Source organism: Balaenoptera acutorostrata, chromosome 4 (assembly GCF_949987535.1).
Source record: "Balaenoptera acutorostrata chromosome 4, mBalAcu1.1, whole genome shotgun sequence".
Lineage (NCBI taxonomy): Eukaryota > Metazoa > Chordata > Mammalia > Artiodactyla > Balaenopteridae > Balaenoptera > Balaenoptera acutorostrata.
This window is the reverse complement of record NC_080067.1, coordinates 68,459,544-68,474,708: the sequence shown is the minus strand read 5'-3', so window position 1 is coordinate 68,474,708 and position 15,165 is coordinate 68,459,544. Positions and strand designations below refer to the sequence as shown.

General features: G+C 37.6%; 1 protein-coding gene across 7 annotated transcripts in view; it reads right to left on the bottom strand.

The window, feature by feature from the left end:
• VPS8 (VPS8 subunit of CORVET complex) overlaps nucleotides 1-15,165 on the bottom strand; it is a 280,256-nt gene that overhangs the window by 37,382 nt on the left and 227,709 nt on the right. For 6 of the 7 annotated variants that reach the window (XM_057545206.1, XM_057545205.1, XM_057545207.1 and 3 more), the window contains exon 45: nucleotides 13,424-13,477. The exons of the other annotated variant lie outside the window; for it this stretch is intronic. In XM_057545206.1, the coding sequence (XP_057401189.1) occupies nucleotides 13,424-13,477 (54 nt within the window). The remainder of the gene's footprint in view (nucleotides 1-13,423; nucleotides 13,478-15,165) is intronic. 7 annotated transcript variants of the gene reach the window in all.

The window sequence follows — 15,165 nt, the reverse complement described above, 5'->3', positions numbered from 1 at the left end:
TATAGATGCAAAAATCCTCAACAAGAAACTAGCAAAGAGAATCCAACAACACATTAAAAGGATCATACACCATGATCAAGTGGGATTTATCCCAGGGATGCAAGGATTCTTCAATATACACATATCAATCAATGTGATACACCATATTAGCAAACTGAAGGATAAAAACCATATGATCATCTCAATAGATGCAGAAAAAGCTTTTGACAAAATTTAACACCCATTTATGATAAAAACTCTCCAGAAAGTGGGCATAGATGGAACCTACCTCAACATAATAAAGGCCATATATGACAAACCCACAGCAAACATCATTCTCAATGGTGAAAAACTGAAAGCATCTCCTCTGAGATCAGGAACAAGACAAGGATGTCCACTCTCACCACTAGTACTCAACATAGTTTTTGAAGTCCTAGCCACGGCAATCAGAGAAGAAAAAGAAATAAAAGGAATACAAATTGGAAAAGAAGACGTTAAACTGTCACTGTTTGCAGATGACATGATACATACATAGAGAATCCTAAAGATGCCACCAGAAAACTATAGAGCTAATCAATGAATTTGGTAAAGTTGCAGGATACAAAATTGATGCACAGAAATCTCTTGCATTCCTATACACTAATGATGAAAAATCTGAAAGAGAAATTAAGGAAACACTCCCATTTACCACTGCAACAAAAAGAATAAAATACCTAGGAATAAACCTACCTCGGGAGACAAAAGACCTGTATGCAGAAAACTATAAGACACTGATGAAAGAAATTAGAGATGATACCAACAGATGGAGAGATATACCATGTTCTTGGATTGGAAGAATCAATATTGTGAAAATGACTATACTACCCAAAGCAATCTACAGATTCAATGCAATCTCTATCAAATTACCAATGGCATTTTTTTTACAGAACTAGAACAAAAAATCTTAAAATTTGTATGGAGACACAAAAGACCCCGAATAGCCAAAGCAGTCTTGAGGGAAAAAAATGGAGCAGGAGGATTCAGACTCCCTGACTTCAGACTATACTACAAAGCTACAGTAATCAAGACAATATGGTACTGGCACAAAAACAGAAACACAGATCAATGGAACAAGATAGAAAGCCCAGAGATAAACCCATGCACCTATGGTCAACTAGTCTATGACAAAGGAGGCAAGGATATACAATGGAGAAAAGACAGTCTCTTCAATAAGTGGTGCTGGGAAAACTGGACAGCTACATGTAAAAGAATGAAATTAGAACACTCCCTAACACCATACACAAAAATAAACTCAAAATGGATTCTAGACCTAAATGTAAGACCAGACACTATAAAACTCTTAGAGGAAAACATAGGAAGAACACTCTTTGACATAAATCACAGCAAGATCTTTTTTGATCCACCTCCTAGAGTAATGGAAATAAAAACAAAAATAAACAAATGGGATCTAATGAAACTTCAAAGCTTTTGCACAGCAAAGGAAACCATAAACAAGATGAAAACACAACCCTCAGAATGGGAGAAAATATTTGCAAACGAATCAACGGACAAAGGATTAATCTCCAAAATATATAAACAGCTCATGCAGCTCAATATTAAAGAAACAAACAACCCAATCCAAAAATGGGCAGAAGACCTAAAGAGACATTTCTCCAAAGAAGACATACAGATGGTCGAGAAGCGTAAGAAAAGCTGCTCAACATCACTAATTATTAGAGAAATGCAAATCAAAACTACAATGAGCTATCACCTCACACCAGTTAGAATGGGCATCATCAGAAAATCTACAAACAACAATGCTGGAGAGCGTGTGGAGAAAAGGGAACCCTCTTGCACTGTTGTTGGGAATGTAAATTGATACAGCCAGTATGGAGAACAGTATGGTGGTCGCTTAAAAAACTAAAAATAGAATTACCATATGATCCAGCAATCCCACTACTAGGCATATACCCAGAGAAAACCATAATTCAGAAAGACACATGCACCCCAATGTTCATTGCAGCACTATTTACAATAGCCAGGTCATGGAAGCAACCTAAATGCCCATCGAGAGACGAATGGATAAAGATGTGGTACATATATACAATGGAATATTATTCAGCCATAAAAAGGAACGAAATTGGGTCATTTGTTGAGACGTGGATGGATCTAGAGACTGTCATACAGAGTGAAGTAATTCAGAAAGAGAAAAACAAATATTGTATATTAACGCATGTATGTGGAACCTAGAAAAATGGTACAGATGAACCAGTTTGCAGGGCAGAAATCGAGACACAGATGTAGAGAACAAACTTATGGACACCAAGGGGGGAAAGCTGTGGGGGGTGGAGATGGTGGTGTGATGAATTGCACGATTGGAATTGACATGTATACACTGATGTGTATAAAATGGATGACTAATAAGAACCTGCTGTATAAAAAAATAAATAAAATAAAATTCAAAAATTAAAAGAAAGAAAAAAGAGAAAAAGAATAAGGAAAGAACATAACAACTACAGCCAGATCCATGACCATATTAAACTTTACCTGAGCTCTTGGAAAACTGCAGAGTTAAAAAAAATCTCCCAACCTGTTCTGGAAAACAGCTTACTGCAAAGAACCACTCCTCCCCATAAGACTCAGGGAAGACTCACCTAGCCCCCATGCTTACCTATGAAAAGGCCAGACATAGACCTACCAAATTTCCATGCTTTGCATGAAAAAAGATAAGCTGAGCTGTTTGTCCTCACTGATTGACTAGAAAATGCTTGCTAACTGATGACCAAATGTTACCTAAGCTTGTTTCCTTCTCCCAAGCCTCTGACCCACCCTCAGCCCAAGCCAGCATATAACCTCTCCTTAATGATGTTTCCTGAGAATCAGCTGACATCAAGGAAAGACATTTCCTGATCACTGTCTGATTCTGCCATCTATTCCCCCATATCTGGTTCTTTCTAGCCTTGTTTACCTGCCCCTATAAAAGAAATTTCCGTTCTGCCTGATCTTGAGACCCTTGCAGATCCTTTGGTCAAATTGTTCTCCCTATGGAATAGCCTCTTCCCCTCTATTGTAATACCTCCCTCCCCTTATTGCAATAATTCTTTTGAATGAAGTCTTCTTCTTACCTAAGTCCAGATTTGTTTTTCTTTGATAGACAACATATTCTATTAATTCAGACTGGGGGTTAGGGTCTAACTAAAATCATTCAGCACATCAACAAACATGTCACTTGTTTAATACAACTGTAGACTCAGAAGATCTTAACCTTCAAAAGATCTAAAAATCAACCAATCCAACCTCTCACCCATGGCAGGAATCCCTCTGCAGCAGCTCTGAGAGACAGACATCCTGCCCCTCACGGCACGCCTCTGGTAATTGGTAATGTTAGAAAATTCTCATACTAAGCCAACATCTCCATCTACATAGCAGTTACCCACAGGTACCAGTTCTGTCCTCTGAACTACTAAGAATGCCTCTACTTCCAAATCAGCACCCTTCAGATGTCTGAAGGCAACTGCATGTCAGCTTCTTCACATCAGCATAAAGAGGTACCTGGCATGCTGAGATCTTCTACCATGCCTGTGCAAAAACAAAGATCAAATCATGTCCTCTGGTTGTTTTTTCTTTGTTAAATCAATAGAGGCATGGAAATCACATCTGGATGTAATGTGCATCTAAGTCCTACTAAGACAAATACTCTAAGGAAAGAGGCAGCATACAATCATCAAGGGCTACCAGTTTGTTGTTCATGAGGAATTGCACCTTTGCAGGAGTTAAGGGTGAGACATAAAAAGGCAGATGACTCCCTGACTTCAGAGTATACTACAAAGTTTCAGTAATCAAAACAGTATGGTACTGGCACAAAAAGAGACACACAGATCAATGGAACAGAACAGAGAGCTCAAAAATAAACCCACACACTTATGGTCAATAATCTACAACAAAGGATGCAAGAATATATGCTGGAGAAAAGACAAAGTGGTGCTAGGAAAACTGGACAGCTACATGTAAAAGAATGAAATTAGAACACTCTCTAACACCGTACACAAATTAAACTCAAAATGGATTAAAGACCTAAATGTAAGACCCAAAACCATAAATCTCCTAGAGGAAGACATAGGCAGAACACTCTTTGACATAAATTGGAGCAATATTTTTTTGGATCTGTCTCCTAGAGTAATGGAAATAAAAGCAAAAGTAAACAAATGGGACCTAATTAAACTTAAAAGCTTTTGCACAGTGAAGGAAACCATCAACAAAATGAAAGACAATCTACTGAAGGGGAGAAAATATTTGCAAATGATATGACTGATAAGGGTTAATATCCAAAATAAATAAACAGCTCATATAACTCAACATCAAAAACAAACAACCCAATTAAAAAATGGTCAGAAGACCTGAATAGACATTTTTCCAGAGAAAATGCAGATGGCCAATAGGCACATGAAAAGATGCTCAACACTGCTAACTAACTATGAGGAAAATGCAAATCAAAACCACAATGAGATATCACCTCACACCTGTCAGAATGGCTATCATCAAAAAGAACACAAATAATAAATGTTGGTGAATATGTAGAGAAAAGGGAAACCTCGTACACTGTTGGTGGGAATGTAAATTGGTGCAGTCACTGTGGAAAACAGTACGGAGGTTTCTCATTAAAGTAAAAATAGAACTACCATATGACCCAGAAATTCCACTCCTGAGTATATATCCAAAAAACCCCCCACAACACTAATTTGAAAAAATACATGCACCCCAATGTTCATAGTACTATAATTTACAGTTGCCAAGAAACAATTGGAAGCAACCTAAGTGTCCATCAACAGATGTATGGATAAAGAAGATGTATAAACATACAATGGACTACTATTCAGCCATAAAAAAGAATGAAAATTTGCTACTTGCAGCAACATGGATGGACTTGGAGGGTATTATACTAAGTGAAATAAGTCAGACAGAGAAAGACAAATACTGTATGACATCACTTATATGTGGAATCTAAAAACACAACAAACTAGTGAATATAACAAAAAAGAAACAGACTCACAGATATAGAGAACAAACTAGTGGTTACCACTGGGGAGAGGGAAAGGGAGAGAGGCAATATAAGGGTAGGGAAAGTGGGAGGTACAAACTATTACATATAAGATAAGCTATAAGGATACAATGTACAACAGAGGGAACATAGCCAATATTTTATAATAACTATACATGGAGTATAACCTTTAAAAATTGTGAATCACTATATTGTACACCAACTACACTTCAGTTAAATAAAAAAAGGCAAATGAATCTTTACTTAAGCCAACATCACACAACATCTAGAAAATGTTGCATCTATCTCTCAGTGCTTTCTCCTTTTGTGTTCCCTTGACTTTTGTGAAACTATCAACCAGCCATTCTTGGGCTGGTCAGTTGAGACACTGCAGCCAGCTTTTCTGTTGCTATGGAAACAGTGGCTGTATGGGGCTTTTTCCCTCAAAAAAAACCCAAACCCTCCCACTCCATAATTCAATAAAAATCATAAGCAAGTACAGTCAACTACATTCCTGACATGAGTGGCAAAACTGGGAACCAGCTATAAAAATTTTGCCTCACCAGAACACTTGGGAAAAAAAGAATCAGCTCTAAATTCTGGTATTAAACTTGAATATTTGAGAAGCTATGCACCAATTTCTGGAAGGCTTGGCTATTAAGTCCACCAGTTCAGTCACCATTAACTTTTACGTGTGCTGAGAGCAAGAACTATATATATATATATATTTTTTTTTTTAGGATATAAAATAGTTTATTGAGTGAACGGTTTACATCAGAGAAATAATAGAATGCATGTATTCCCCGTAACTCTTTTAATCTCACAATTTAGGTTGTGCATAGTTGACCTCTAAGTGCCTGGCCTATGTGCAGTAGAGAGGGGCCCTTTGCTACTGATAAGGCTGTACATATTTATAGTGTGTAGGTTAGGTAGGAATGATCTATGCAACTATGCAACACTGGAAGTTCCCAACATGAGCAAATGGTTTCACTAGAATATGGAGCTCCCAGAGTCCAGGGGTTGATATCAGCCTCTTCTTCCATGGAACTAACTTAGACTTACTGAGAAGTTCCTTGCTAAGCTACTACAAAGAATTTCCAAGAGCACTGGGAGATCTCACTGGTAGACAACTGGAGAAATTTTCTTTTTCCATTTTCTTTTTTTGTAAATACCTTTATTGCAGTATAATTACTTTACAATGTTGTGTTAGTTTCTGCTCTATAACAAAATGAATCAGCTATACATATACATATATTCCCATATCCCCTCCCTCTTGCAGCTCCCACCCACCCTCCCTATCCCACCCCTCTAGGTGGTCACAAAGCACTGAGCTGATCTCCCTGTGCTATGCAGCTGCTCCCCACTAGCTATCTGTTTTACGTTGGGCAGTGTATATATGTCAATGCCACTCTGTCACTCCGTCCCAGCTTACCCTTTCCCCACCCCATGTCCTCAAGTCCGTTCTCTACATCTGCGTCTTTATTCCTGTCCTGCTCCTAGGTTCTTCAGAACCTTTTTTTTCTTTTTAGATTCCATATATATGTGTTAGCATATGGTATTTGTTTTTCTCTTTCTGACTTACTTCACTCTGTATGACAGACTCTAGGTCACTACAAATAACTCAATTTCATTTCTTTTTATGGCTGAATAATATTCCATTGTATATATGTGCTACATCTTCTTTATCCATTTATCTGTTGATGGACACTTAGGTTGTTTCCATGTCCTGGCTATTGTAAACAGTGCTGCAATGAACATTGTGGTATATGACTCTTTTTGAATCATGGTTTGCTCTGGGTATATGCCCAGTAGTGGGATTGCTGGGTCGTATGGTAGTTCTATTTTTAGCTTTTTAAGGAACCTCCATACTGTTCTCCATAGTGGCTGTATCAGTTTACATTCCCACCAACAGTGCAAGAGGGTTCCCTTTTCTCCACACCTTCTCCAGCATTTATTGTTGTAGATTTTTTGATGATGGCCATTCTGACTGGTGTGAGGTGATACCTCACTGTGGTTTTGATTTGCAAATCTCTAATGATTAGTGATGTTGAGCATCCTTTCATGTGTTTGTTGGCAATCTATATATCTTCTTTGGAGAAATGTCTATTTAGGTCTTCTGCCCATTTTTGGACTGGGTTGTTTGTTTTTTTGATATTGAGCTGCATGAACTGTTTATGTATTTTGGAGATTAATCCTTTGTCGGTTGCTTCATTTGCAAATATTTTTTCCCATTTTGAGGGTTGTGTTTTCATCTTGTTTATGGTTTCTTTTGCTGTGCAAAAGGTTTCAAATTTCATTAGATCCCATTTGTTTATTTTTGTTTTTATTTCCATTTCTCTAGGAGGTGGGTCAAAAAGGATCTTGCTGTGATTTATGTCATAGAGTGTTCTGCCTATGTTTCCCTCTAAGGGTTTTACAGTGTCTGGCCTTACATTTAGGTCTTTAATCCGTTTTGAGTTTATTTTTGTATATGGTGTTAGGGAGTGTTCTAATTTCATTCTTTTACAGGTAGCTGTCCAGTTTTCCCAGAACCACTTATTGAAGAGGCTGTCTTTTCTCCATTGTGTATTCTTGTCTGCTTTATCAAAGATAAGGTGACCATAGTTGCATGGGTTTGTCTCTGGGATTTCAATCCTGTTCCATTGATCTATATTTCTGTTTTTGGGCCAGTACCATACTGTCTTGATTACCGTAGCTTTGTAGTGTAGTCCAAAGTCAGGGAGCCTGATTGCTCCAACTCCATTTTTCTTTCTCAAGATTGCTTTGGCTATTTGGGGTCTTTTGTGTTTCCACACAAATTGTGAAATTTTTTGGAAGAGTTTGAGAAGGACAGGTGTTAGCTCTTCTCTAAATGTTTGATAGCATTCACCTGTGAAACCATCTGGTCCTGGCTTTTGTTTGTTGGAAGATTTTTAATCACAGTTTCAATTTCAGTGCTTGGGACTGGTCTGTTTATATTTTCTATTTCTTCCTGGTTCAGACTCAGAAGGTTGTACTTTTCTAAGAATTTGTCCATTTCTTCCATGTTGTCCATTTTATTGGCATATAGTTGCTTGTAGTAATCTCTCATGATCCTTTGTATTTCTGCAGTGTCAGCTGTTAGTTCTCCTCTTTCATTTCTAATTCGTTGATTTGAATCTTCTCCCTTTCTTCCTTGATGTCTGGCTAACGTTTTATCAATTTTGTTTATCTTCTCAAAGAACCAGCTTTTAGTTTTATTGATCTTTGTTATCATTTCCTTTATTTCTCTTTCATTTATTTCTGATCTGATCTTTATGATTTCTTTCCTTCTGCTAACTTGGGGTTTTTTTGGTTCTTTCTCTAATTGCTTTAGGTGTAAGGTTAGGTCGTTTATTTGAGACGTTTGTTTCGTGAGGTAGGATTGTATTGCTATAAACTTCCCTCTTAGAACTGCTTTTGCTGCATCCCATAGGTTTTGCGTCATCGTGTTTTCATTGTCATTTGTTTCTAGGTATTTTTTTTATTTCCTCTTTGATTTCTTCAGTGATCTCTTGGTTATTTAGTAGTGGATTGTTTAGCCTCCATGTGTTTGTATTTTTTACAGTTTTTTCCTGTAATTGATATCTAGTCTCATAGTGTTGTGGTCGGAAAAGATATTTGATATGATTTCAATTTTCTTAAATTTACTTGTGACCCAATAAGTGATCTATCCTGGAGAATGTTCCATGAGCACTTGAGAAGAAAGTGTATTCTGTTGGTTTTGGATGGAATGTCCTATAAATATCAATTAAATCCATCTTGTTTAATGTGTCATTTAAAGCTTGTTTTTCCTTATTTATTTTCATTTTGGATGATCTGTCCATTGGTGAAAGTGGGGTGTTAAAGTCCCCTACTATGATTGTGTTACTGTCGATTTCCCCTGTTATGGCTGTTAGCATTTGCCTGATGTATTGAGGTGCTCCTATGTTGGGTGCATAAATATTTACAATTGTTATATCTTCTTCTTGGATTGATCCTTTGATCATTATGTAGTGTCCTTCTTTGTCTCCTGTAATAGTCTTTATTTTAAAGTCTATTTTGTCTGATATGAGAATTGCTACTCCAGGTTTCTTTTGATTTCCATTTGCATGGAATATCTTTTTCCATCCCCTCATTTTCAGTTTGTATGTGTCTCTAGGTCTGAAGTGAGTCTCTTGTAGACAGCATATATATGGGTCTTGTTTTTGTATCCATTCAACCAGTCTACGTCTTTTGGTTGGAGCATTTAATCCATTTACATTTAAGATAATTATCGATATGTATGTTCCTATTACCATTTTCTTCATTGTTTTGGGTTTGTTTTTGTAGGTCTTTTCCTTCTGCAAGAACTATATTTCACTGACCTTTGTTCCTCCAAGTCCTGGCACCTTAGAGGCTTGTTGAATATTTACTGAATTACCCAGAACTATTAGAAAGGCTTCCCACTATGCCACTCTCAGTACCTTCTCCCTAACTGGAAGAAGTCATTCTGAGAAGAACATTAACTGTACCCCTTATAGTGGATTCTACCAGCCAGAACACCCGGCCCCTCAGGCTTCCACAAACACAACAGCAGAGAAGGTTCCTCTAAAACAGGGGATGGCTCAGAGAGTGTAACCATGCTTTTGTGATCAAGAATAAGACAAAACTGCTTTCTCTGATTATTATGCATGTAACAATGCCAAGTTTGCCACACAAGTTCCTGGTTGGTGTTTCTACAGTAGTCAAGAAGTGCTGCATCATAGCTGAGACGTTTTTGATGCTGCCTTCAACTAACCCTCTAAACTCCTTTAATCCACCTCAAACACTTCAGCACCTCCTATTTGGATCTATGCTAGGGAGTTTAGTGCAATAGACTTTAGGACAATTTCTACCTAAGGAAAATGCTTCTAATTTTCAAATTTCTAGTCATCTACGATCAAACACTGAAGAAATCCTAGGGAAGCATATGTGTCTTCTTACTTTTTTATTGAAGTTATCAGTTAGAGCCCATTAAGAAGAAATATTTTATACAAAAGATAAATATGATATACAAATTTTAAATGCTATAGATATATTATTACATATAAGTATTTCTAATCCAGAGCTTTCTGAAAAAATATCACAAATAGAAAATGCTCATGGAGTCTGCCAGGCCCTGACATGGCAGCAGAGTAGGAGAGTGACTTCTACATGAGCTGCCTATCCCAAGCTAGCAGGACCTACAGAACACGGCTCCTGACTCCTCGGCACTTGAGTAGAGCTCTTCACAGGGCCAATATGCAGTAGAGTCACTGAACACTCTCTTCAGTTATTGGTCAACAGAGAATCTTTGGCTCAAATCAAGAACACTGCTGCTCTTTTGTGTTTCTTACACATGTCACTTTGGCAGTCACACTGTTCAACAGACACTCTTGGTGCTTCCATCTGTCAGTGCAACTTTGGGAAGAGGGACTGTAGCTCCAGGATGACAACCAGAATATATATGTAGATGCATATATATATGCACACATAAACACATACACACAAATATACATATCCAACTAGGGAAGGAACAGTGAGATGCTAAGCTTCACACTGATCTCACTTGGAGTATTGCTGATAGAGCTTAAACAGTAAGGAACTGACCATGCTGGGAATACAAGCCCAGAACAGCAATGATGCTTCATTTGTTCTTTCTCCAGTTATTCAGCAGAAACTTCTTTTTTCTCCTCACTTCCCATAAACAACTACGAAGTCCTACGGAATCTCTTCCATGTCTCTCTCATTCACGCAACAACTACTGAGTGACTGCATACTTTGTTCTACACTTAGATAGACAACAGGAAACAGAACTGCTACGGGCCCTGCCCTTAAGAGGCAGAGAGTCTAATGGGGGACACGTAAAAGCAAAGAGGCAATTTCAACACAGCCAGATAAGTGTGTTTGTAGGGACTAGTTCAGGGTACTCTGAGAGCTCAAAAAAGGAAGGACACCTAACTCACAGTGTCAAAAAGGTTTGTGGGGAGAATAAAAAGGCTAAGACTTAAATCTATCTCACCTTCTCATTCTATTAACACAGCATAGGCTTAGGACCTTTTTTCTTCTAATTGGTCTTTCTGCCTCTAATCTCATGTTTGATGGAAACACTTATCCTTGAGATAAAAAGCAAACTTCACAGACTGGGGCTCTGTGATCTGGACTCCCATTTACTTCACCAGGCTTCTGCAAGATCCCATACTTAAGAAAAACAGAACTGCCTCCATTTCCTTGCTTACCCATGTCTGCCTGGAATACCTTTTGCCTTGTGTTTCCAGGCTAGATCAAGCTTTACCTCTACTGGGAAGTCTTCCTTGACCTCTTAGTTTGGGAGAGGCACCTGTTATGATATATATTTTAAAGTTATTCTACACACCATAAACAGTGCAATATTAAGTATGTGCTATTAAGTTTAGGCTTCAAGTCAGGGGTGGTCAGTGGCTCTAAACAAGAATCCACATCTCAGAAACTGCAGCTCACATGAACTTCCAAAGGCAGCTCCTAAAAGCTGTTCATATATTGACCGACACCTAAGACTCTGCTCATTAGCTCAAAAGACAGCAGAAAAATTTTCTATTGGTGAAATCAATGTCTTATTAATCAGAATGGTAAATATTAGAAATGGACCCTCATTGCTAAAATAAAAGGTATTCATGATATGTCGACTGGATAAAATGTTTTCGCGATCTTAATTTAATAAATGTCTTTAAGTATGGTAGGATTTGCTTTCATTACAATCTAGTAACAAAGTTGTAGGGGAGCAGCTAACCATTTCTTAAGTTTCTTCACTGGACTCTCTACCATAAAGAATGTAAGAGTTGTACTAAAGGAGCTTAGTCATTTCAAAACCGGGCCTCTCCCCCACACTCCTGCAGCACCCTGTGCACCCTGCATGGCATGTGTCAAGTAGTCTGGTAACTGTCAGTGCAACCTGTCTACCTTTCCAATTAAATGCTGAGATCCTTGAGAACAGGGATTGTATTTTTAATCTCTGTAGTCTGCTTCTTAGCTCACTATCTAGTATAAAGAAATACTTGCTAAATGGACAATAGTATATAAGTAGCATAATAAAGGACAGATGAAAGGACATCTGACTAGGAGTTGGGAGACTTGTGTTTTAATACTAGTTTCAGTAACAGCTGAGTACTTGTGTTATAATTTACTGAGTACTTAATATGTGTCAAACACAGTGTTAGGCACTTAAATTGTTTCTCATTTAATCTTCAGGGCAATTCTGAGAGGAGCATCATCACTTTACAGAGGAGGAAACAGAGAGGCTGACTTACTCAAGGTTATTCAGATAAAGTAGATGAGTCAATCACTGAATCCAAAGCACGTGTTTTTAACCTCTATGGTAGAAGTGTGTCCTATGGAACATTTGAGAGAGGTAAAAAATTTCCCTCTGGATTCCAGTTTCCTCCTTTGTTTACTGAGTGCGACTAAGTGGTTGACGCCCTTTCCAGCTCCTCACGTTACGGTGTGATGATTCTGAGCGGCAACAATCACCATTGTGGTCTCGCCTGCCCTTGCTGTCTTGACAAGAGTGAAAGAGGTTTTCACGTGCAGCACGTTATAGGGCTTTTCAGACAACATATTTCGTTTCTATTCTTTTTTTCCTTTGAAAAGGGGATTCTGAAGGCAGAGAAAAGGGACCCATTTTTGGCACACCGCTTTGAAGCTAGAACCTGCTGTTAGTCAACAGAGCCAGTAAGGTGTTATTTTTGTTCTACAATCCTTCCCCAACACGGATGCTGGCTGAAATCATAAAAAAGGGTAAGGAAAGCACACCTACAACCAGGGACAAGTCAACTATCAGAGAAATAAAAATGGTAAAAGAAAACATAGCAAAAATGTCAATCTGTTTGCTATATTTCAACTGCACTGTTGCAGTTGGATAAAGAAAAGGATTTTAGTGGTTCTTTTGACATCATCTGAGAATTACTTGAAAGACAAACAACCTATCTGTGCCACAGAGGTTACATTCAAGGGTTGAAATGACCTAGATAAGAGTTCTATCACACAAGTATTTATTGAGGTCTTACTTAGCTGGTATGTGCTGAAATGTTAATACCTCAGACCAGTTTTCTTTAGGAACAGCTATCTGGAGGGAAAGTACATTGTTAAGAAAAACTATGTACCTTTCATCCTTAGAATACCTTTCATCTGCTACCACTCACTGATACCAGAATGCCCATCTGGTAGAGAGGACGGGAATTCTAGAACAATGAAAGTCCCTAGTTGCCAGGAGACTGATGCTAGACCCAAACCCTCATTTGGCTTCTCTGGAAGAGCCAACAAGTCCTGATGACACCTCTTTAAGGTATCCAATCAGAAAGAAACTTTGACGCATTAAAATGATTTAAAATCACTCATTTTGAGAACATGGTTCAACAGAGGAGACTAAATACACAGAAGGAGGAAGTCGGCTTTTTGCTGTTAAAACTCACTCACCTTCTTAACAGCAGGATCCCCTTTGGATGGATGACAGGATGGGGACATTTTTACCTAAAAAAAAAAAAAAAAAAAAAAAGGCAAACCTTTTGATATCTTCTTAGTTATAGGCTAGCTTTATTTGACCCATACTTAAAATAATTCAACTAGAATTCATGTAACTGAGATAAAACAGACATTTTCAGGGGAACAATGAATAGATTTTTTTGTTAAGTCCCTTTGAAGTTTCTCTGGAGATCAAAAAGTCAGTAGTTAGCCAAGAAAAAAATGTGATTAGGGTTAAGAAAAGTAGAAAAGATGGTCCAAATTGGTTTTAGCCAAATGGTGAGGAACCTAATAGACACAGATCTCTGTGGACAATGGAAATCAACTGACACGATATGTAGTAGCATGTCTTGCACAGACCAACTCAGAGTATCCCTTCTGATCTAATGTCCCTTTTAAGCAAAACATGCACAAGCGTTTGATAATAATAGAAGGATTTAGAAAAAGTATCAGCCAAACCATAATAAAAGGATGTTTAGCCCTAAGAAGAGAAGACTGATGGTATAGGAAGATCTTCAAATATAGGAAAGGTTGAAAGAGATTGTCAGATAAAAGAGCAAGACCCAACTACATGCTGCCTGCAAGAAACATACTTTAAATTTAAAGGTACAAATAGATTAAAAGCAAAAAGACTGGAAAAATATACCATGATAGTACTAGATTTCAGAGCAAAGACTATTGCCAGGGATATATTATTGCATAATGATAAAGGAATCAATTCATTAGGAGGACGTAACAACCCTAAACGTCTACACATCTAATAGCTTAATCCTAAGTGTCCATCAACAGAGGAATAGATAAAGAAGATGTGGTACATATATTACTCAGCCATAAAAAGGAACGAAATTGTGCCATTTGCAGAGATGTGGATGGACCTAGAGTCTGTCATACAGAGTGAAGTAAGTCAGAAAGAGAAAAACAAATACCGTATAATATCACTCATATGTGGAATCTAGAAAATGGTACAGGTGAACTTATTTGCAAAGCAGAAATAGAGACACAGATGTAGAGAACAAACTTACGGATACCAAGGGGGGAAGGAGGGAGTGGGATGAATTGGGAGATTGGGATTGACATATATACACTACTATGTATAAAATAGATAACGAATGAGAACCTACTGTATAGCACAGGGAACTCTACTCAATGCTCTGTGGTGAACTAAATGGGAAGGAAATCCAAAAAAGAGGGGATATATGTATACATATAACTGATTCACTTTGCTGTACAGAAGAAAGTAAACAACATTGTAAAGCAACTATACTCCAATAAATAGTAATTTTAAAAAGTATATAAAACTGATAGAAATGCAAGGAAAAACAGATTTTACAGTCAGAGATTTCCATATCTCTCTCAAAAATGAAAGAACAAATATGAAGATTAGAAAGGATATACTCAATTTAAAAAATGGGCAAAGGATCTGAACAGACATTTTTCCAAAGAAGATATACAAAAGAATAACAGGTACATGAAAAGATGCTCAACATCACTTATCAGGGAAAGGCAAATCTCAACTACAATGATGTATCACCTCACACCAGTTAGGATGGCTTTTATTAAAAAAAGACAAGAGATAACAAATGTTGGTGAGGATGTAGAGAAAGGGAAACCTTACATATTGTTGGTGGGAATGTAGATGGGTACAGCTATTATGGAAAACAGTATGGCGGTTCCTCAAAAAATTTAAAAAACTGAAC